Below are 23,337 nucleotides of genomic sequence, written 5' to 3'. Positions count from 1 at the left end.
AGACCATGGTGCTTGCCTACGGAGCTGTGAGGGGAACGGCACCTCAGTACCTCCAGGCTCTGATCAGGCCCTACACCCAAACAAGGGCACTGCGTTCATCCACCTCTGGCCTGCTCGCCTCCCTACCACTGAGGATGTACAGCTCCCGCTCAGCCCAGTCAAAACTGTTCGCTGCTCTGGCCCCCCAATGGTGGAACAAACTCCCTCACGACGCCAGGACAGCGGAGTCAATCACCACCTTCCGGAGACACCTGAAACCCCACCTCTTTAAGGAATACCTAGGATAGGATAAGTAATCCCTCTCACCCCCCCCCCCCTTTAAGATTTAGATGCACTATTGTAAAGTGACTGTTCCACTGGATGTCATAAGGTGAATGCACCAATTTGTAAGTCGCTCTGGATAAGAGCGTCTGCTAAATGACTTAAATGTAAATGTAAATCAACTCTAATTTAACGGATTACAGTTTGAATCGGACAGCAACCAATCAAACTGTGCCAACGGAGAAAAAGTTGCGTGTGGCAGAAGAAAGTCAGCGAGTGAATTCAAATGGAGCCCTTGGAAAGACGCACCTAAGATTGAGCTACAACTGCTGTCCCTAAAACCATTGACATACATTAGCCTACTGTCACCACACACAGAGAGGTTGTGTGTGTGTGTGTGTTAAGGTTGGGCGATTGTGTACAAGCCTACGTCGCCCGATTGCTCCCCATAGCGATCCTCAATCGCTATATGGGGGGATGCAGTGCAGGTTTTATCTCCCATCTTTTGGATCTGTATTTTTTTTCCACAGACATTCAGGCCAGTGTTCAAATTGTCGGCCTACTTGAAGTTCAGTAGCAGTTGTTTTGATGTACCTTTTAATAAATTATTGTAACTTTATGGCAGTATTGTTTTAGGTGTCTAGAGTATATCTAGAGAGAGCACTACAATATTTTGTTTTTGTTGTCATATTGACAAGCAGGTAATTTAATTTATTTCCATGGAAATATAAAGTTTATTTGGAAAACAATAAATATGTTTAAAAGCATTCATGAATTGCGTAAATTTAATATGCTAACTATTACTCTTGTTAAAAATATGAAATGGTATTAAATTTGGTGAAGAGCACATTATGACTTGTTTAGGACTTGAAACTCAAAGTTTAGAACTTGAGACTTGACTCAGACTTGCCTGTCTTCACTTGGGACTTGACTTGGGACTTGAGTGCTAAGGCTCGAGACTTACTTATGACTTGTAAAACAATGACTTGGTCCCACCTCTGCCTTTTACCATACCCACCCACGTAGGAGCCAGGCCCAGACAATCAGGATGGGCTTTATTTCAGACTGAAAAACTTCTCAGTTTCATCACTTGTCAGGGTGGCTGATCTCAGACAATCCCGCAAGTGAAGAAACCAGATGGAGTTCCTGGGTTGGCGTGGTAACACGTGGTCTGCGCTTGTGAGGCCGGGTGGACGTACTGCCAAATTCTCTAAAACAACGTTGGAGGCGGCTTATGGTAGAGAAACGGACATTATATTATCTGGCAACAGCTCTAGTGGACAATCCTGCAGTCAGCATGCCAATTGCACACTCCCTCAACTTGAGACATCTGTGGCATTGTGTCGTGACAAAAATGCACATTTTAGAGTGACATTTTATTTTCTCCAGCACAAGGTGCACCTGTGTAATGATCATGCTTTTTAATCAGCTTCTTGATATGCCACACCTGGCAGGTGGATGGATTATCTTGGAGAAATGCTCACTAACAAGGATGTAAACAAATTTGAGCACTAAATTTGAGAGAAATAAGCTTTGTGTGTATGGAAAATTTCGAGGATATTTTATTTCAGCTCATCACACACACACACGTGGGGTTGTTCAAAAAGGAGGGAAATGTTAGTGTTTTATATCAACTGAATTGCCTTTTGACTGTACACGGAGTATAGCAAATATTAGGTACACCTTCCTAATATTGAGTTGCACCCCCTTTTGCCCTCAGAACAGTCTCAATTCGTAGGGGAAAAGACACTACAAGGTGTCGAAAGCATTCCACAGGGATGCTTGGCCCATGTTGGCGCCAATGCTTCCTAAAGTTGTGTCAAGTTGGCTGGATGTCCTTTGGGTGGTGGACCATTCTTGATATACAAGGGAAACTATTTAGCATGAGAAACCCAGCAGCGTTGCAGTTCTTGACACAAACCGGTGCGCCTGGCACCTACTACTACCATACCCTGTTCATAGGGAATTAAATATTTTCTATTTCCCATTCACTCTCAACGGCACACAATCCATGTCTCAAATCCTTCTTTAACCCGTCTCCTCCCCTTCATCTACACTGACTGAAGTAGAGTTAACAAGTGACATCAATAAGGGATCAGAGCTTCACCTGGTCAGTCTATGTCATGGAAAGAGCAGGTGTTAACATTTTATATACTCAGTACGTGTGTATAGATAGATGGATAGAGATATATACACACACAGTACAGTTAGAGTATTCAGACACTTTGACTTTTTCCACATTTTGTTACAGCCTTCTAAAATTGATTACATATTTTTTCCCCCTCAATCTACAAACAATAATACTACCACAATGAAAAAGCGAAAACAGGTTTTTAGAAATGTTTGAGCTCAGGTGCATCATTGATCATCCTTGAGATGTTTCGACAACTTGGAGTCCACCTGTGGTCAATTCAATTGATTAGACATTATTTGGAAAAGCTCACCTGTCTATATAAAGATCCCACAGTTGACAGTGTATGTCAGAGCAAAAACCAAGCCATGAGGTCAAAGGAATTGTCTGTACAGCTCTGAGACAGGATTGTGTCGAGGCACAGATCTGTGGAAAGGTACCAAAACATTTCTGCAGCATTGAAGGTCCCCGAGAACACAGTGGCCGCCATCATTCTTAAATGGAAGAAGTTTGGAACCAAGACTCGTCCTAGAGCTGGCCGCCCAGCCAAACTGAGCAATCGGGGGAGAAGGGAATTGTGCCCGGGAGGTGACCAAGTACCTGATGGTCACTGACAGTTCCTCTGTGGAGATGGGAGAACGTTCCAGAAGGACAACCATCTCTGCAGCACTCCCCCAATCAGGCCTTTATTGTAGTGTCCAGACGGAAGCCACTCCTCAGTAAAAAGGCACATGACAGCCCGCTTGGAGTTTGCCAAAAGGCACCTACAGGAGTCTCAGACCATGAGAAACAAGATTCTCTGGTCTGATGAAACCAAAATTGAACTCCTTGGCCTGAATGCTAAATGTCACGTCTGGAGGAAACCTGACACCATCCCTACGGTGAAGCATGGTGGTGGCAGCATCATGCTGTGGGGATGTTCTTCAGCGGCAGGGACTGGGATACTAGTCAGGTTTGAGGGAAAGCTGAACGGAGCAAAGTACAGAGAGATCCTTGATGATAATCTGCTCAGGACCTCAGACTGGGTTGAAGGTTCACCTTCCAACAGGACAACAACCATAAGCACACAGCCAAGACAACGCAGGAGTGGCTTCTGGACAAGTGTCTGAATGTCCTTGAGTGGCCCAGCAAGAGCACGGACTTGAACCCGATCCCAAGGATCTGCAGAGAAGAATGAGAGAATCTCCCGAAATACAGGTGTGCCAAGTTTGTAGCGTCATACCCAATAAGACTCGAGGCTGTAATCACTGCCAAAGGCGCTTCAACAAAGTACTGAGTAAAGGGTCTGGATACTTCTGTAAATGTGATCTCAGCTTTTCAAATTTATAAAAATGTGTTTTTGCTTTGTCATTATGGGGTATTGTGTGAAGATTGATGGGGGGGGGGGGGGGGGGGGGGGGGGGTCCGAATACTTTATATCTCTATATGACCACAGACACTACCCACCTCATGGTAGAGCAGAAGGCTGCTGAAGGCAGTTGGGGAGCCACAGAGCTGCTCAGGAAGGGGAGATCTTGCGATGTAACATTCCGTTTTTCCACACCTCCATAATGCAGTCTCTGGCACCTGAATGATGTAGGAGGAATAACATTTCCAAATCACAAATAAAACAATCAATAATAATCCATCTGTCATCTGTGATCCACCTCCAAGCAGACGACACCAACTCTCCTTCCGTGGCCTCCAACTGCTCTAAAATGCAAGTAAAACTAAATGCACGCTCTTCAACCGATCTCTGCCCACACCTGCCTGCCGGTCCAGCATCACTACTCTGGACGGTTCTGACTTAGAATATGTGGACAACTACAAATACCTAGGTGTTTGGTTAGACTGTAAACTCTCCTTCCAGACTCACATTAAGCATCTCCAATCCAAAATGAAATCTAGAATCGGATTCCTATTTCGCAACAAAGCATCCTTCACTCATGCTGCCAAACATACCCTCGTAAAACTGACTATCCAACCGATCCTCGACTTCGGCAATGTCATTTACAAAATAGCCTCAGCAAAGTGGATGCAGTCTATCACAGTGCCATCCGTTTTGTCACCAAAGCCCCATATACTACCCACCACAGCGACCTATGTTCTCGTTGGCTGGCACTCGCTTCATATTCGTACCCACTGGCTCCAGGTCATCTATAAATCTTTGCTAGGTAAAGCCCCGCCTTATCTCAGCTCACTGGTCACCATAGCAGCACCCACCCGTAGCACCCACTCCAGCAGGTATATTTCACTGGTCTCCCCCAACGGCAATTCCTCCTTTGGCCGCCTTTCCTTCCAGTTCTCTGCTGCCAATGACTGGAACGAATTGCAAAAATCACTGAAGCTGGAGACCCATATCTCCCTCACTAACTTTAAGCACCAGCTGTCAGAGCAGCTCACAGATCACTGCACCTGTACATAGCCCATCTGTTAATAGCCCATCCAACTACCTCATCCCCATATTGTTACTTAATTTTTTTTGCTCCTTTGCACCCCAGCATCTCTACTTGCACATTCATCTTCTGCACATCTATCACTCCAGTGTTTAATTGCTAAATTGTAATTATTTCGCCACTATGGCCTATTTATTGCCTTACCTCGCCTCATTTGCACACACTGTACATATACTTGTTCTATTGTGTTATTGACTGTATATTTGTTTATTCCATGTGTAACTGTGTTGTTGTTTGTGTCGCACTGCTTTGCTTTATCTTGGTCAGGTCGCAGTTGTAAATGAGAACTTGTTCTCAACTGGCCTACCTGGTTAAATAAAAATACACAGTATAGTACAACCAGAAGTTATTTTAAGTACCCTATTTTTATGCTTGTACATGTACTTACAGCACCATAGGGTTCCATTGCAGAGCTGAACGGACTGGAGACGGTCGCAGGAGACCCGGAACTGTTTCCTGACCTGTAACGTGGACACGTCCCACACTATCACTGCACCCTCCGCACTGCAGGAGTATGCCAGCTTGGGGCTGCAACAGGGAATACATGTTCAGGTAAAGATTCATGTTATTCATAACCACAGGGGAAAATCAGCAGGGTCGTGTTTATTGTGGCACACCGTAGCGAAATGTTTTTAAAACGGTAAAGAGCATTTCATATTGGACACGTTCAGATAGTCGCTTTATGCTTAAGTCCATTGTCCTTTTGGTGCCTAATGAACACGACCCAGGCATAAAGAAAGGATGTTATACTTAAAACAATTTTACTTCGAGCTGGGACTGCTCATTGATGCTGTTATCATGCGGTCCTAAAAAGACAGCTCTCTCTGTGGATATGATGCCAGTAGTAGTTGTATGTTTAACTTCAGTATATTACAAGGACAGTGCTCATTAATCAACATTACTGTAAATGTAAGTTTAAGCCAGCCAGATAATTTTCAACTGCATGTCATCGTCACCCCTCACCTGTATTTCTCGCTGCGTTCCCCTAGGGACAGCCCTGTGACCTCACTGCGGTGGTCTGTCAGTTGCTTGTTACAGGACATGCTGCGGGTGCTGATTATATAAATTACTGAATCCTGGGAGCCAATCCACACTTGCTGCCGGTCCACTCCCAGCATGCAGTTCTGGACAAAACATGGAATCTCAGGACCATGTTACCAGACAGGCTGGCCTGCCTATTTCAAACCAGGTGGCCTGCCTATTTCAAACATGGTGGCCTGCCTATTTCAAACATGGTGGCCTGCCTATTTCAAACATGGTGGCCTGCCTATTTCAAACCATGGCACCAAGACATTTCAGACATAACACACCATTTCAAAAACATAGAAGCAGGTCCAAGCAGGTAATTTCAGTCATAACATACTGTACCCACCAGGGGTCAGCAGAATCCCTTGAGCTTTTCATCTACACAAACACTAAATATAGCCAAATGGGACCAAGCAGAAGACGACTAAATGTAGTAAGTGATTTACTACTGCTTTTTGATAATTCTATAAATTGTCCTCCTCCCTTCAATTTGCCTACTCCTTTAAAATAGTGGTCCCATCCCCATTCCACATCCACAGCCATACCACTCGTGAAGTTCCCACTTGGACTTGGTTCTGCTGCATGGACCAGCTGGCTGCATCAAACACCACCACCTTCCCGTCACTCAGGGCACACCACAGTTTGGGGTTCCCATCACCCTCAGAGTCAGACGACACACCCAGCTGGCCTGAGAATGTGAACAAAAATATTGCTGAATTCAGGAACCCCTGAATCTGCATTTTCTATGCATATAGTTCTATTGTCCTACAAGCATGGCAGAATATTTCTCATATGTTGAAAAAGTCTATATACTGTAGGTCTGATTCAAATACAGTAAGTAGCTCATGGCTTGACTAGTAGAGATGGTAACTACAGTGCATTTGGAAAGTATTCAGGCCCCTTGACTTCTCCCACAATGTTATGTTACAGCCTTATTCTAAAATGGATTAAATTGCCCTCCCCCCTCAACATGCATACAATAGCCCATAATTACAAAGCAAAAACAAAGCTCTAAGGACAATTCCGTCGACCTCATGACTTGGTTTTTGCTCTGACATGCATTGTCAACTGTGGGACCTTATATAGACAGGCATGTGCCTTTCCAAATCTTGTCCAATCAATTGAATTTACCACAGGTGGACTCCAATCAAGTTGTAGAAATATGTCAAGGATGATCAATGCAAACAAGATGCACGTGAGCTCAATTTATAGTCTCATAGCAAAGGGTCTGAATACTTGAATAAGGTATGTTTTTAATTTTTTTGCAGAAATGTCTAAACTTGTTTTCGCTTTGTCATTATGGGCTATTGTGTGTAGATCAAGATATTTTTTTTATTAAATCAATTTTAGAATAAGGGTGTAACCTAACAAAATGTGGGAAAAGTCAAGGGGTCTGAATACTTTCCGAATGCACTGTATACAGTTAAATTAAAAATATAAAAAATCCCTGATGAAGGCTGAGGCTGAAATGCATTGAATATTCTTCATTTATAATAAATACGTATATTCTAATACATCTAGTGTCTTATGTGCAAAGGTGAATCTCTCTCTCACACACACACACACAGAAGAAGTGTAAACATTTAGTTACACAATGGCAGACATATGGAACTTTTCAGACATCAATCCATATTATGGAATACAACCTAAATCTGTCCTCCTTCAGCCTAGCTGTTCCATTTCCTCTTACGGCCTAACATTTATTTTTCAAATCATAATAGGAAAAAGAAAAGAACTTGATGTGTCACATCCTCCCTTTCTTGGGGAGGAGTGATGAACTGAACAGAAAGGAGGGGAGGAGGGAATCTGTCCAAGGGTACATAAGTGACCTACATTTAGTCCCAGAGAGCTGGGACTTCAACGGTGCTCTGAGCTGATGTAGCATTATTACTAATGCCTAGAGAGAGCGATGCTTCTCAAACCTCTCCACCTAGACATTTCACAAGTTTGTTGTCACCCTGAACTAGCTCCCCTGATTTACCTATTCAAGGGTTTGATGATTAGTTGACAAGTTGAATCAGGTGTGCTAGCTCTGGAATTGTTCAAAGATATGGAATGTCTTGGGGGTCTCCAAGAAGAGGTTTGTGAACCACAGGCCTAGAGTGTCAAGTCCAGGCCCCGTACCATGGCCACTACCATGCCCCCTTCTAATTGGTTACAGATGGACCAATCAGGGGGAAGGCTCAGACAAACACACCACTGTCTGTGAGAGGACCAGGGGAAGGAGTAGGGAGAAGGGACACGGTGTTAAACAAAGAAGCTGCTGTTGGATCCTTGATGTCACTAGGGTAGCCTAGTGGTTAGAGCTGACAAGGTACAAATCTGTCGTTCTGCCCCTGAACAGGCAGTTAACCCACTGTTCCGAGGCCGTCATTGAAAATAAGAATTTGTTCACAACTGACTTGCCTAGTTAAATAAAGGTAAACTAAATCAAATAAAAAAGACACAGGCTCCTTTACACAGAGAGCTGGGCCTGAGGAGCCTTGGAGACAATAGCATGTTTCTTACGATGTGCCTAGTCAAAACACGAACCGTACAAATGAGTCAGAATCAAACATCTCACGGTGTCAGATAGTGTAATACATCTACTTTGTGCATGACGAGTTACTTTTTCCAACAATTGTTTACAGACAGATTATTTCACTGTATCACATTACCCAGTGGGTAAATCTGTACCTTTAAACAGCTTGGAAAAGTGTCATGGCTTTAGGAGCTTCTGATAGGCTAATTGACATAATTTGAGTCAATTGGAGGTGTACCTGTGAATGTATTTCAAGGTCTACCTTCAAACTTTGTGCCTCTTTGCTTGACATCATGGGAAAATCAAAAGTAATCAGCCAAGACCTCAGAAAAATAATTGTAGACCTCCACAAGTCTGGTTCATCCTTGGGAGCAATTTTAAAACGCCTGAAGGGAACACGTTTATCTGTACAAAGAATAGTATGCAAGTATAAACACCATGAGACCATGGTACGCGTTCTGTCTCCTAGAGATGAACATATTAGTGCGAGAAGTGCAAATCAAGAACAACAGAAATGGACCTTGTGAAGATGCTGGAGGAAACGGTTACAAAATGATCTATAAAAAAGTATCAGTAAAACGAGTCCTATATATACCGCAAAGAAGAAGCCACTGCTCCAAAACCTCCATAAAAAAAGCCAGACTACGGTTTGCAACTGCACATGGAGACAAAGATCGTACTTTTTGGAGAAATGTCCTCTGGTCTGATGAAACAAAAATAGAACGGTTTGGCCATAATGACCATCATTATGTTTGGAAGAAAAAGGGGGAGGCTTGCAAGCCGAAGAACACCATCCCAACTGTGAAGCACAGGGGTGGCAGCATCATGTTGTGGGGGTGCTTTGCTGTAGGAGGGACTGGTGCACTTCACAAAATAGATGGCAGGAAAATGATGTGTATATATTGCTTGGTTGCAAATCGGTCTTCCAAATGGACAATGACCCCAAACATACTTCCAATGTCGTGGCAAAATGGCTTAAGGATAACAAAGTCAAGGTATTAGAGTGGCCATCACAAAGCCCTGACCTCATTCCTATAGAAAATTTGTGGGCAGAACTGAAAAAGCGTGTGCGATTAAGGAGGCCTACAAACCTGACTCAGTTACACCAGCTGTCAGGAGGAATGGGCCAAAATTCACCCAACTTATTGTGGGAAGCTTGTGGAAGGCTACCCGAAAACCTTTGACCCAAGTTAAACAATTTAAAGGCAATGCTACCAAATACTAGTTGAGTGTACGTATACTTCTGACCCACTGGGAATGTGATGAAAGAAATAAAAGCTGAAATAAATCTCTACTATTATTCTGACATTTCACATTCTTAAAATAAAGTGGTGACCCTAACTGACCTAAGACAGGGAATATTTACTAGGATTAAATGTCAGGAATGGTGAAAAACAGAGTTTAAATGTATTTGGTTAAGGTGTATGTAAACTTCAGACTTCAACTGTAATATAAACATTTGTGGTTTGAGTAGGAGGAACAATCACAGTGATTCTATTTAGACTATTATATGAGTCTACTATCAGTAAGCACTGCATGAACCTAAGGATAAAACTAAGGAACACAACAGGAAGTGGTTGGTGGTGATGAGTTGGGAAAAGCTGTGCCTCATTATTTGTTTAAGAGCCAGTGAAATAAAATAAAAATGCTTCTGGCCCTTTCTGTCAAGCCTCCTCCTGTAACCTGACACCGTCACTGTCCAAACAGCAGTAGCGGGTGTGACAGACCTGGGTTCAAACACCATTTAAAATACTTAAGCTATGTTTGATTGAGCTTGCCTGTTGTAATGGAACCAATTGAATAGTCACAAAAGTGCAAACCCCACGCACCTGGCACTCAAGGCAGATTAAAACAAACACACAAAGTATTTGAAGGATTATTAAATAGTATTTGAAACCAGGTCTGGAGTGTGACATATGTTACTAGGACACAGACAACATGACTCTCGGGTGTTGTTATCATGCAATACCTCAACTACAGAACACAGATTTGAGGTGTACTACCATGACAGTCATGATCTAAGGAGTACTGTGTGAGGGTACGTGGTATGTCCTAGACTGGAGGAGAGTTTAGGTTGAATGGGAAATACCAGCAGTACCTACGTGACTTACTGAGCATCCTGTAGGGTGTTTATAGTACTGGGAAATCATTCTATAGATATGTAGTGTTACCAGTTTGTTGAACAGGAATGGTGTCTGATGTCATGACTGACACGTTCCTTTGAGACTGAAAGTGTGCCTGAGAGTTTACCTGGGGTGTAAAGCAGAACGTCCACTGCCTGGGGGCTGGTCAGGCCCAGAGAAGGGTTGATCTTGTGTTTCAGGGTCTCTGACGTGGATTTAGGGACCATCAGCGGGACTGTTCAGGATGGAGAGAAAGCTCAGAGGTCAAAGTTTCAAATGAATAAAAAAATCTCCCGAGAAACAAGACTTGTAAACATGCGCTTTCTGTAAAGTTATTCATTTCAATGATATAAAATGTTGTGGATTTTTTGGTTTGATCTGATGTTATTCCAGTTTCTTTTTGTCATGTAAAAATATCAACTTTGGGAGACACAAGCTGCTTAAACCTAATTCCTAGCTCCACAAATATCTCAGTTGCCATACCTTCCAGTTTCATTCTGTCAAAGTGTGCCAGCTTGGTTGCAGCAAAAATGGCCTTTTGTGACTGCAGACAGCCAACCACTGCATCCATCAACAGGGCGTTGGTCAGAGCCTGCTGCATATACTGGGGGTCCTGAGAGAGTAGGAGAGGAAGAGTGAGAAACAAAGCAGATTTGAGATTCTATTCATATGTATATGAATTATGATGAACGTCACACATTCTATGCTCCAGATGTACAAGAGTCTGTTTCCCATGACATCATGCTGACGTCAACATGAAAAAGAGACGAGGAATAGAAAGCAAAATATCTCTAGGGCCAGTAGTTTGTAACCAGACCAACTGGCTCTTACGGTAACTCCATGGCATCTGACCCATGTGTTGGGGGAGGCTAGCCTGGTGCCAGATCTGTTGGTGCGGTCTTACCAACTCCTTGTCTAGTGTAGTTACTGTCATGCCACGACAGCACAAACAGATCTGGAGCTAGGCTAGCTGGAGGCAGCAGGGGATGAGGCCTTAATTAAAGAGAAAGACAGAACTTAACCCTGGGAAATGCGTTCTTTCCAGTGATAACAGAGAAGACGACAATACATGAAGTGAGATGGGCCGGGGGCCAGCAGCATCCATGTTGTTTCATGCAGTTTAATAGGGGAAACTGAAGGCTGGAGAGTGGTGCAGACTTTGGACTGGCTGAACAATAGAGCCAAGCCCATATGAAACTCCATAGCTCCCCCTCTTACATGGAATGTCAACCACACCCACTGAGCTACAGTCCAATCTGCCAGAGAGGCCCAGGGTGGGATCAGGACAGAATTGTTTTAGTGCTAACGTTGGCCATCTGTGCTGCTAAAGAAAATCTCCCTTCATAGTGTAGCTACATACTGGCCATACATAGTCGTATGCGGAGCGGGATAGAGAGAGAAGCTATGTCCCAATTATCTCTCCTTCCACCCAAAGGATGTCCTTGTTCACTTCCATTTATGGATTTGAAAGGAAATATCTAGTACAGTAAAAGACATATGGTGAAATAAGGCCCATGCCTTCACCAACCCAATTCCTAGAATTGTGGGAAGTAGTGAACAGGTGCACAATTCAGTAAAAAAAATTATATAAATTGACACGCACCCAGAGACAGATCAACACATTTTCCAATCACATTTTGACATACTACCTTGTGGTCGTCGGCCATCTTCCTTCCAGCCCACATCTCCTTGACCATGAGATGCCAGAGGTCAACCTCTGACTTCAGGTTGACCTCGAATGTCTCCTTCCTCAGGGTGGTCTTGATCTTCAAAGACGGGATCCTCAGCAGTAGGAAGGGAGCAGAGGAGATCTTCACCTCCTGAGGTACAAAAGCCAACTGGTTATTCACTAGCCTGATGCCAGATCCATTTGTTCTGTATAGCCAACTCCTATGGTTGTAAAGACCACAATCTTTGACATTCATATTTGTAATGTCATATTTGGTAAGACTTTGTATGATAGTACACATGTATAAGGCCTTATGAGTATTTATAGTGCCTTATGACATACATACAGTGCACTGTAACACTTGCTATAAGCAATCATAACATGGATAGACCCAGGAAAATGTCCTGTTTCTCAATATGACAGTATATGAAATGGAGTGTTTTTTTTAAAACCGATGTAGTTGTCTACATTAGCTGCATAGCAGAGCATTGATTACACATCTACAAGCACATCAAACACATTCCTTTTATTGTATAGATTAATGCATGGATGGGCAACTGATGGGGGTGGGGGCCACAAAACATCTAAGCTGCGTACCCATGCATGCATACACCATGTTTTACAGCTCATTTCCTACAATTCTACACATTTTTCCATACGATGGAGAGAAATGTTTGCAGTTTTTAATATGATAACCGAGTGAGACTGACTAACAAAATCAAAATGCCCCCACCCCCCAGCCAGTAATTCAACCATGATTACTAAGTTTAGATAGCTGGCCTCTACCAATCTAAAAAATGTTAGCTGACATGAGCTAATTGAATGACTAGCAGTGATTGACAGAGAAAAACTGTTTATGTACAATCAAATTTCGAATTTGCACCTTGTGTATTCTACTATTCTAACTTCCAACACTAAGTTGATACCCCGACGGAGTGAATAAAACATTTTTTTCATTATTGATCCGAGAGCCTTCAATGTATTCACATACTGTAGTAATATCTATAAAAATATATAGTATCATGAATAATATACAGTATATCACAAAGTGTAGTAGTATCGTAGATCAATTAGGTCCTAACTCACCTCAATGTCTCTGAACTTGGTGACCTCCATGTACCCGGGTCGTCCTTCGGTCAGCAGGAACAGCCGTCTCTGTGTCATGGCGATCTTGCCCACGCCGTGGCTGGTCTTGACCGAAGAGGACAGCTTGAAGACACACTCATTAGCCTCCAAGTGCTCCAGGGCTGAGGCCGGCAGGGCCACTTCCTGAGCCTCGGCCTCAGTCTCCTTCCAGAAGGTGTAGAACACGCGGAATATCTCCGGGTCCACCTGTTTCTGCTGGCCTGCAGGGAGCAGTCAAGAATCAGGGTTTTGCAACCATAGGGGCAGTTTACATTCACTGTAAACTGGGTATGATTCAACTAGGTTTCTCATTCAAAACAATAATCAATGAGCTAGAATGGAAAGGTGACTAGCAGGGTTGGGGAAGGAGTTATAGTATTAGGAACCACATTAAACAGCCTTTTTTTGATTGGCTGGTGGAGCAAGTTCATGGTGTGTGGGTTTACTGGAGAAAAAGATTCACACAAAGCTCACTGGACGTTAGGGCCGGGACCATAACAGTATAACAATATTTTTTCCATGGCAAAATTGAAAACACGAAGCAGACTAAACTCTTTAAAAACCTGCCGTATGTAAAATATTGTATTCTATAGCTTGGAAAATAAATAAATGTGACTCTGGATGACAACATAATGATGTTTTTTCCAACAGAGCGGTTTTTCTAAAGATGTTAAATCCGCTTCATGTTTTGTTTTGATACTGATATTGTCCCTGGCCCTACTGGACGTGCACAGTATGACTCCTATGTAAAGTGAAACGTGAGGCACTTTAACACACTTCCATGAGGCTACTCACAGTCCAATAGACCATTGTAAGATAAGAGTCCTGTAACAGTCAATTGAACACTATTCGTCCTTCAAAACAAAGAAAGAAAATATTACCTAGACGTCAGCCATGAATGCTATGTGAGGTGTTTGAAGCAACACTAATGTTAAAAGCAAACACTTCTCAGATTTAAGACCCGAGGGGAAAGTTGATTAAGCAGAACACACACAGGCCAAAGCAACACACACCAAGATAGGAGTTGGGCACAGCACAATCTGCAGGCAGTCAGGGTATAATGCTATGCTTACCCTCCAGATTGGAATCAAGGTAAAAGATAGACTGGGAAGAAGCCTTCACCGCAGAGCCACCACCACCACCATGCCAACCCAAGCTGTTCTTACAACATTCTGATCAGGTAAAGGATAAGAAATTAAGCAGATTCAATAGTCAGATGAATTAGCATGGCCATTCACACTACATGTAGTAAGGTATTAACACATCGATCACAGGGACTGGAGTGATTACGGATTATAGGCCAAGTATTATCAATTGGATTATGTTCATAAGTCCCATACAACAAGGGGCCACTGCAAAACTAACATAGAAGAAAACCTCCACCAAATGAGACAACCCTATCTCCTTCACTCTCACTCATTATTTCCCTCTTTCTAAGCTTGGTGTCTGAGGTCGACCGATTAATCGGAATGGCCGATTAATTAGTGTCAATTCCAAGTTTTTATAACAATCGAAAATCTGTATTTTTGGGCGCCGATTTACAGATTTTATTTATTGTTTTTTTTTGTTTTTATACTTTTATATAACTAGGCAAGTCAGTTAAGAACACATTCTTATTTTCAATGACGGCCTATGAACGTGGGTTAACTGCCTCTTTCAGGGGCAGAATGACAGATTTTCACCTTGTTAGCTCAGGGGATGCAATCTTGCAACCTTACAGTTAACTAGTCCAACGCAATAACGACCTGCCTCTCTCTCGTTGCGGAGACTGCCTGATATGCGAATGCAATAAGCCAAGGTAAATTGCTAGCTAGCATTAAACTTATCTTATAAAAAACAATCAATCATAATCACTAGTTAACTACACATGGTTGATGATATTACTAGATATTAACTAGCGTGTCCTGCGTTGCATAGAATCTGACTGAGCATACAAGTATCTGACTGAGCGGTGGTAGGCAGAAGCAGGTGCGTAAACATTCATTCAAACAGCACTTTGTGCGGTTTGCCAGCAGCTCTTCGTTGTGCGTCAAGCATTGCGCTGTTTATGACTTCAAGCCTATCAACTCCCGAGATGAGGCTCGTGTAAACCGAAGTGAAATGGTTAGCTAGTTAGCACGTGCTATTAGCGTTTCAAAGGTCACTCGCTCGGAGCCTTCTAGTAGTTGTTCCCCTTGCTCTGCATGGGTAACGCTGCTTCGATGGTGGCTGTTGTCGTTGTGTTGCTGGTTCGAGCCCAGGGAGGAGTGAGGAGAGGGACGGAAGCTATACTGTTACACTGGCAATACTAAAGTGCCTATAAGAACATCCAATAGTCAAAGGTTAATGAAATACAAATGGTATAGAGGGAAATAGTCCTATAATTCCTATAATAACTACAACCTAAAACTTCTTACCTGGGAATATTGAAGACTCATGTTAAAAGTAACCACCAACTTTCATAGGTTCTCATGTTCTGAGCAAGGAACTGAAACGTTAGCTTTCTTACATGGCACATATTGCACTTTTACTTTCTTCTCCAACACTTTGTTTTTGCATTATTTAAACCAAATTGAACAGGTTTGATTATTTACTTGAGGCTAAATTGATTTTATTGATGTATTATATTAAGTTAAAATAAGTGTTCATTCAGTATTGTTGTAATTGTCATTATTACAACAACAAAAATAATAAAATCGTCCGATTAACCGGTATCGGCTTTTTGGGTCCTCCAATAAATCGGTATCGGCATTGAAAAATCATAATCAGTCGACCGCTAGTCTGTATGACTTCCTTACCCACAGTGAGAGCCTCAAACAGCCGGTGAATGGTCCCCTGGTCTTTGACAATCCCAGACTCCTGCACGTGCCTCACAAAGTCCTCCAACTGCATGTGCTTTTTCGGGAGTTGGAACCGCTTGACACCTTCGTCGACATGGCGCTCCCGCTCCCTCTCATGGTCCCTCTTTACTCGACTAATCAGGTGTTTGATTTCGGGTCGGCGGTCAGCCAGTGCCTGTTCGCCCTCCTGTAGAGAGTCCACCAGCGCGTTGACCAGCTCGCCAGGAAAGATGTCTGTGTCTGTCTTGTAGAGGTTCTGGAAGTCTTCTAGAGCATCCAGGCGTTTACCAGCCACGGTGTTGACGAAGCCCCTGAGGTAGTGATAGCGAGCCAGGAGAGAGGAGTCCCCGGAGGCCGCCCCGCTGATGGCCTTGCCCAGGAGGGTGATCATCTCCTGGTAGTAATTCTGGACGTAGTGGTAGGCCAGCGGAGGGGGGAACTCAGGAAGCTTGAAGAATCTCACGGGCCTCTGGGGAGACTTCATACCTATGGGGTTCCATCACAAAGAACTGAGGTCACCGTTTCTTAGATTAAATCCATTCATACAGAGGAACCCTTAAAAGGGCCAATCAGCACTTGGAACAATAACAAAGGATTGTCCAGACCACAGTTTCGGTAAAAAGCTAGATAGATAGATAAATAGATGGAGCTATGAATGCAAGGACCGACCATCCAAATAAAAAAATTAAAAATCCACGGTATCCAAATTAAAGTAAACCATGTTGAGGCTATGCAGTGCTTATTTACATTTACCTTATTTACAAACATTGGAGTAAAACAAGCTGATATTTTGGGTTCTGATGGGGTACACCAGTTAAACAAAGCTCATGAGGCATTTCTAAGTTATATCAGGGGTGTTGAATCCAGCCCTCAAGTGGTTTGAGTAAACCATTTTACCACATCCAAACTGTGTAGAATGATAATGGTTTCTTGACACTCCAGCTTGCTAATGAATCACTAGACAGTCAGGGAGCATTGCAAACTATTTTTATAATACATTTTCAGTGCGGCCCTCCGGACCTCGTTGAAGAACGATTGCGGTGACCCCCGAGTTAAATTATTAGTAATTTGCTACATGAGCCTTATCTGAACGAATAGAAGTTTCGCATTGGTTAGGTTGTTACAAATACACTAATATAAAAGTTGACGCACGACATTTCGCCAACTTTGGAAAACAACATATTGAGGTTGTGCCTGTTGTCAGAGATAGATAGAGGACTCATAATGGATATAACTGTTTTAGATTGGTCATTGCCATTAAGGGCCACCACCATTCCACCAAGTAGTACACTGGGTGGGGATTCCTAGAAGTTGGGAGAAATCAGCCAATTAATAAAATTGACAACGTTAAAATGCCCATGCCATCACAGACGCTATAATGGCACAGATACAAAGATGAGTCCTCTCGCTCTCTCTCTATGGCTTGTTGTTCACACGTGTAGCTGTCCACCTGAACCTACCGCTGTCCACCTGTATGTTCTTGAAGGAGGTCTGCCTGAGGGGCCCCACCAGAGACCCCCCACTCTCCCCCAGGTTGGGCAGGCTGGCCCCCAGCCTCTTGCTGAGCCGGCTCTCTGGGCTGGTGTATTTACGGGCCAACTCCTGCATGGTGGGCCGCCGCGGAGACTCTGTCATGGACCTCAGCCTGGGGAAGAGGCCAGAGTTGGAGGGTGAAGTTGCCTCTAGATGCTGATCTTGGGTCAGTTTAGCATTTCCCAACTAATGGTAAAGGTTAGGGTTGGGGGAGGGTAGCTGATCCTAGATCTGCATCTAGGGGAAATGTCACCCCGGAGCGAGGACAGACATCAGGTGAAAGGCTGTGCTTATACCAGGAAGGGAAGGACTTGGGATGTGCGTTTGAAGATAACAGTACTGCAGTGTTTCCCAATCCTGGTCCTGGGGACCCAATGGGGTTTGTCTTTGCCGTAGCACTAACACACCTCTAAAGGGTGATGAGGAGTTGAATCAAATTTGTTACTGCTAGAATATTTGTTATTTTTTTAACCAAATTGAAATCCTATTGAATCCAATTCCATTTGCAAGGTTAAAATAAACTCTTACTAGTTTTAAGGTAGATATTTATGCTACTCTCTCATCTTCCCTCTCACCTGTAAGCTTCTGTCCGAGTACTCAGCTCCATACGTGTGAATGCGTCCATCTTCCTGGTCAGACGATCCCGTAGGAATGAGTGGAAGATGTGTGTGTCCAACACCTGCAAAGACGACAAAATAGACTGCATTCACTTTTAATTGGATCACATTCTGGACAGAAAATATTGCCCCAAATATTGTAGGTTAGAAGTCAACAGAGATTGACATCTCACTGGACAGACAGAACAGGATTTGTATCATACCTTCTTGTAAAATGGCTGGTCTGCTGGCTCTCTAGACCTAAGGAACTCTTCACTGTTGAAGACTCTGTGCTCATAGTTGAGGTGATCGTGGACTTCTCTGTCGTGGTGGTTGGGGTGTGGAGTATGGGGGGGTAAAAATCACTAGATTAGATTTCCTGTCCTGATATTTTACACGATATTGCTGTGATTTTGCACAGGGAATTGCAATTGTATTGGTTGTAATAAAGCAAGATTTAATAGGATAACTAAGAGTGTTAGAATGTCACTATTTTCTAAATAGTTAATTTGATAATCAAAAGGCTTTGCTTGTGAGAGAAATAGACATCTTTGGTCCAACCCAAAATGTATGACTAGATATGCTCAATGTGAGTCTCAATTATCAAATTTACATAATTAAAGCATGTCAATTAGGTTATAATATTGTAACAACTATGTAATAATATAATAATCATGTACAGTATATTTTAAGTCATAGTGAACGACGGTGAATAACAGTATATATTTGATGCCTTTTGTCTCTTGCGAGGCAGTCATTGTACTTAAGAATTTGTTCTAAATTGACCTGCCCGGTAAAATAAAGGTAAAATACAATTTTATAAATGATTCTGACCTGAAGATGTTGACGATGAGTTCCAGAGTGATGTTCTGGATGTGTGTGTTGAGTTTGCTCTGCCACTGCTTCCTCTGGGCCCTCCTCGCATTCACCTCTGTACTGTCCCCCAGGTGACATACCTCCAGGTCATAGTGCACCTGGAGACCCTCCACCCTGCACACACACCCACCCACACAGACACACTTAATGGGGAGGGGTAACAAAACATTTTCCATTCCAATACTCGACTTGGTGAAATATTCTGAAAACATGTGGCACACTTATCTGCATAACATCCCTTCCCCTATTCATTACAATACACATTGTAATAAACTCAGCAAAAAAAGAAACGTCCCTTTTTCAGGACCCCGTCTTTTAAAGATAATTTATAAAAATCCAAATAACTACACACATCTTTATTGTAAAGGGTTTAAACACTGTTTCTGATGCTCAATAAACCATAAACAATGAATGAACATGCAACTGTGGAACGGTTGTTAAGACACTACCAGCTTACAGACGGTAGGCAATTAAGGTCTCAGTTATGAAAACTTAGGACACTAAAGAGGTCTTTTTACTGACTCTGAAAAACACCAAAAGAAAGATGCCCAGGGTCCCTGCTCATCTGCGTGAAAGTGCCTTAGGCATGCTGCAGGGAGGCATGAGGACTGCAGATGTGGCGAGGGCAATAAATTGCAATGTCCATACTCTGAGACAACTAAGACAGCGCTACAGGGAGACAGGACGGACAGCTGATCATCCTCGCAGTGGCAGACCACATGTAACAACACCTGCACAGGATCGGTAAAGCCGAACAGCACATCTGCGGGACAGGTACAGGATGGCAACAACAACTGCCCGAGTTACACTAGGAACGCACAATCCCTCCATCAGCGCTCAGACAGTCCGCAATAGACAGAGAGGCTGGACTGAGGGCTTGTAGGCCTTTTGTAAGGCAGGTCCTCACCAGACAACACCGGCAACAACGTCGCCTATGGGCACAAACCTACCATCGCTGGACCAGACAGGACTGGCAATAGGTGGTCTTCTCTGAGGGGTCGTGGTTTCGTCTCACCAGGGGTGATGGTCGGATTCACGTTTATCATCTAGGGAAAGAGCGTTACACCGTGGCCTGTACTCTGGAGCGGGATCAATTTGGAGGTGGAGGATCCATCATGGTCACAGCATCATCGGACTGAGCTTGTTGTCATAGCCGACAATCTCAACGCTGTGCGTTACAGGGAAGACATCCTCCTCCCTCAGGTGGTACCCTTCCTGCAGGCTCATCCTAACATGATCCTCCAGCATGACAATGCCACCAGCCATACTGCTTGTTCGGTGCGTGATTTTCTGCAAGACAGGAATGTCAGTGTTCTGCCATTCCCAGCGAAGAGCCCGGATATCAATCCCATTGAGCATGTCTGGGACCTGTTGGATCGGAGGGTGAGGGCTAGGGCCATTCCCCAGAAATGTCTGGGAACTTGCAGGTACCTTGGTGGAAGAGTGAGGTAACATCTCACAACAAGAACTGGCAAATCTGGTGCAGTCCATGAGGAGGAGATGCACTGCAGTACTTAATGCAGCTGGTGGCCACACCAGATACTGACTGTTACTTTTGATTTTGAAACGCCCTTTGGTCAGGGACACATTATTCAATTTCTGTTAGTCACATGTCTGTGGAACTTGTTGAATCTTATGCTCATATAAATATTTACACATGTTAAATTTGCTGAAAATAAATGCAGTTGACAGTGAGAGTTTATTTTTTTGCCGAGTTTATCTTAGGACAGCAGAATAACTGTGAGTCTTGTCCTCTAGGTAAAATTCATGAGGCACCAAACGAAAGAAAACAGACTGAAACGGGGAGGGACATGCCGAACAGTCCAATAAGAAAAGTTTTGCAACGGTGAGCCCTAATGAACACTCCCCAGATGGTCTCCTATCCTACCGTGTTATAAAACACTCTGCGGCCGCCAGCGGGACATCGGGCAGGTCAATCCCATCAGACCAGGAAGACGACACGGTCCCATCATCAATATTAACCAGGATCAGATCATCCGTTTCCTGTCATGTAGGGAAAACACACAAATAAACACAACACAGTAATACACAACACTGCCCCTCTTAGAGAATACTGTGTGACGGAGGAGAACAAAGGATTAGGGACAAGTCAAGTGGATAAGCTAAAATTAACTTGACTCTTAACGCCTGTATTTTATGTTAGTTAGGACATTGAACCACATGATCCTCTATACCGTGTAAGCAAGTGGAAACTGAAAATAAATTATACATCTTAATAAAGCATGATAAATGTGGGTATTAAATAAGAAATAAATCACTGATGCCAGAAAAATTCAGACTGAGAAGTGTAAACATTCTCCACTATGGTACGAGTGCTCCTTACCGCAGCTACCTCCTTGTAGTGGTGCAGGTGGCAGACCATGAGGTAAGGGAAGGTAAAAGAAAATGTACTTTATTGTCCATCAACTTACAGAGAACAGAAATGTGTCTTTATGCTCAACCCAACCCCCAGAGACACACACCTATGAGGGGCTGGGAAAATGAGTCAGCCACAGTGCAGTGCCCCTGGAGCAGTTCTAGGTGGTTAAGTGCTTTGCTCAAGACCCACTTCTCTACTCACTAGGCTACCTGCCGCTCCAGGTAGAGGTCACATCCACCACCACTTTAAACACCACCACTTTAGCCTCTGGGGTAGGGGGCAGTATTTTGACATCCAGATGGAAAAGCGTGCCCAAAGTAAACTACCTGCTATTCAGGCCCAGAAGCTAGGATATGCATATAATTGGTAGATTTAGATAGAAACTTTAGAGTGTTTCCTAAAACTGTTAAAAAATTATGTCCGAGTATAACAGAACTGATATGGCAGGCGAAACCCCGAGGACAAACCCCCCCCCCCAAAAAAAAATTCAGCCTACCACTCTTTTCAATGGTTATCACTTTTATTATAAGGCTAAGTCCTCCCAGATTGCAGTTCCTAGAGCTTCCACTAGATGTAAACAGTCTTTAGAAAGAGTTTCAGGCTGATTTTTTTGAAAAATTAGTCAGAAACTGTAGTTTTTCTAGGTGGCTCCCATTTTGGCTGTAGTGTTTCCAAGCGTGTGGAAGAGAGCGTTCTTTGGTATTTTTCTCAGGTAAAGACAATAACGATACTCTGTCGTAAATTCTATAGTTTATTTACAGATCAGGGTACCTAAGGTTTGATTATAAACGTTTGACTTGTTTGGAAAAGTTTATTAGTAACGTTTGGGATTAATTTTTTATGAATTTTGATGTAGGGAAACTGGGTGGATTATTGACTGAAGCGCGTCAGCTAAACTGAGTTATTATGGCTATAAAGAAGGACATTATCGAACAAAAGGACCATTTGTGATATAACTGGGACCCTTTGGAGTGCCAACAGAAGAAGAAGATCAAACTTAAGGCATTTTTTATATTGCCATTTCTGACTTTTGTGTTGCACCTGCCTGGTTGAAATATGGTTTTCATGAGTTTGAATGCGTGGCGCTGTCCGCATATAATCGCATGGTTTGCTTTCGCCTTAAAGCCTTTCTGAAATCTGACACAGCGGCTAGACGAACAAGAAGTGAAGCTTTATTTTGATGTAATTTAATTAAAGTTAAATATTTATAATACTGTAGTTTGAATTTCGCGCTCTGCGCTACTGTCCCACCTGCCCATAAGAAGTTAACCACCACCACCTTAACCATCATTATAGTGATAACTGTCACAGTAACCATCTCTATAACTATCACTATCGGATTACACCACTCTAGCATGGCCATGTAGTGAAAATCCATCCTTACCGCAGCCACCTCTTCATAGTGGTGCAGATGACAGCCCATGAGGTAGGCGGTGGGCGCCATGAGGAAGTCCAGCATCTGGCGTGAGAGGATGGGCACGAAAGGGTGCTGCCACACCAGGGGGTGGATGAAGAGCATCAGGCTCTCTGCCAGCAGGGTGAGCCGGGCCCAGTCACAGGACAACAGTACTACCCTCTGCTCTATCAACAGGCTGGTAATGATCTGAAGAGCACATGCCCGCAGGCACACACACACGGCTACATTGATATAGAGATATACACGTCTTTTACCAATCAAAACAGGTTGACAGAAACATACTGTATATTTGCACATAATCCCATTTTCAGTCTTCCACAGTAGACTTTCTTTAACTGCATTGAAAGAACAGATTGTGTAGTGGGTTAGGCAGTTTAGTAGAAGTACAATCAGGCTGTGTGGGACAGCTATGTACTGTCTGTCCT

The 23,337-nt window shown here is 43.3% G+C and overlaps 1 protein-coding gene across 1 annotated transcript in view; it reads right to left on the bottom strand.

The window, feature by feature from the left end:
• The window catches only part of LOC124044335 (DENN domain-containing protein 3-like), a 48,955-nt gene that overhangs the window by 3,201 nt on the left and 22,417 nt on the right, over positions 1-23,337 (bottom strand). The window contains exons 8-23 of the mRNA XM_046363993.1: positions 22,880-23,098; positions 21,004-21,119; positions 19,074-19,229; positions 18,464-18,560; positions 18,219-18,322; positions 17,571-17,755; positions 16,069-16,596; positions 14,365-14,463; positions 13,253-13,512; positions 12,147-12,317; positions 10,981-11,110; positions 10,625-10,732; positions 6,399-6,541; positions 5,791-5,951; positions 5,187-5,355; positions 3,839-3,958 (exon numbers count right to left, since the gene is read on the bottom strand). Of these exons, the coding sequence (XP_046219949.1) occupies positions 3,839-3,958; positions 5,187-5,355; positions 5,791-5,951; positions 6,399-6,541; positions 10,625-10,732; positions 10,981-11,110; positions 12,147-12,317; positions 13,253-13,512; positions 14,365-14,463; positions 16,069-16,596; positions 17,571-17,755; positions 18,219-18,322; positions 18,464-18,560; positions 19,074-19,229; positions 21,004-21,119; positions 22,880-23,098 (2,766 nt within the window). The remainder of the gene's footprint in view (positions 1-3,838; positions 3,959-5,186; positions 5,356-5,790; positions 5,952-6,398; positions 6,542-10,624; positions 10,733-10,980; positions 11,111-12,146; positions 12,318-13,252; positions 13,513-14,364; positions 14,464-16,068; positions 16,597-17,570; positions 17,756-18,218; positions 18,323-18,463; positions 18,561-19,073; positions 19,230-21,003; positions 21,120-22,879; positions 23,099-23,337) is intronic.

Source organism: Oncorhynchus gorbuscha, linkage group LG09 (genome assembly GCF_021184085.1).
Source record: "Oncorhynchus gorbuscha isolate QuinsamMale2020 ecotype Even-year linkage group LG09, OgorEven_v1.0, whole genome shotgun sequence".
NCBI lineage: Eukaryota > Metazoa > Chordata > Actinopteri > Salmoniformes > Salmonidae > Oncorhynchus > Oncorhynchus gorbuscha.
This window is presented reverse-complemented; position numbering and strand designations above follow the sequence as displayed.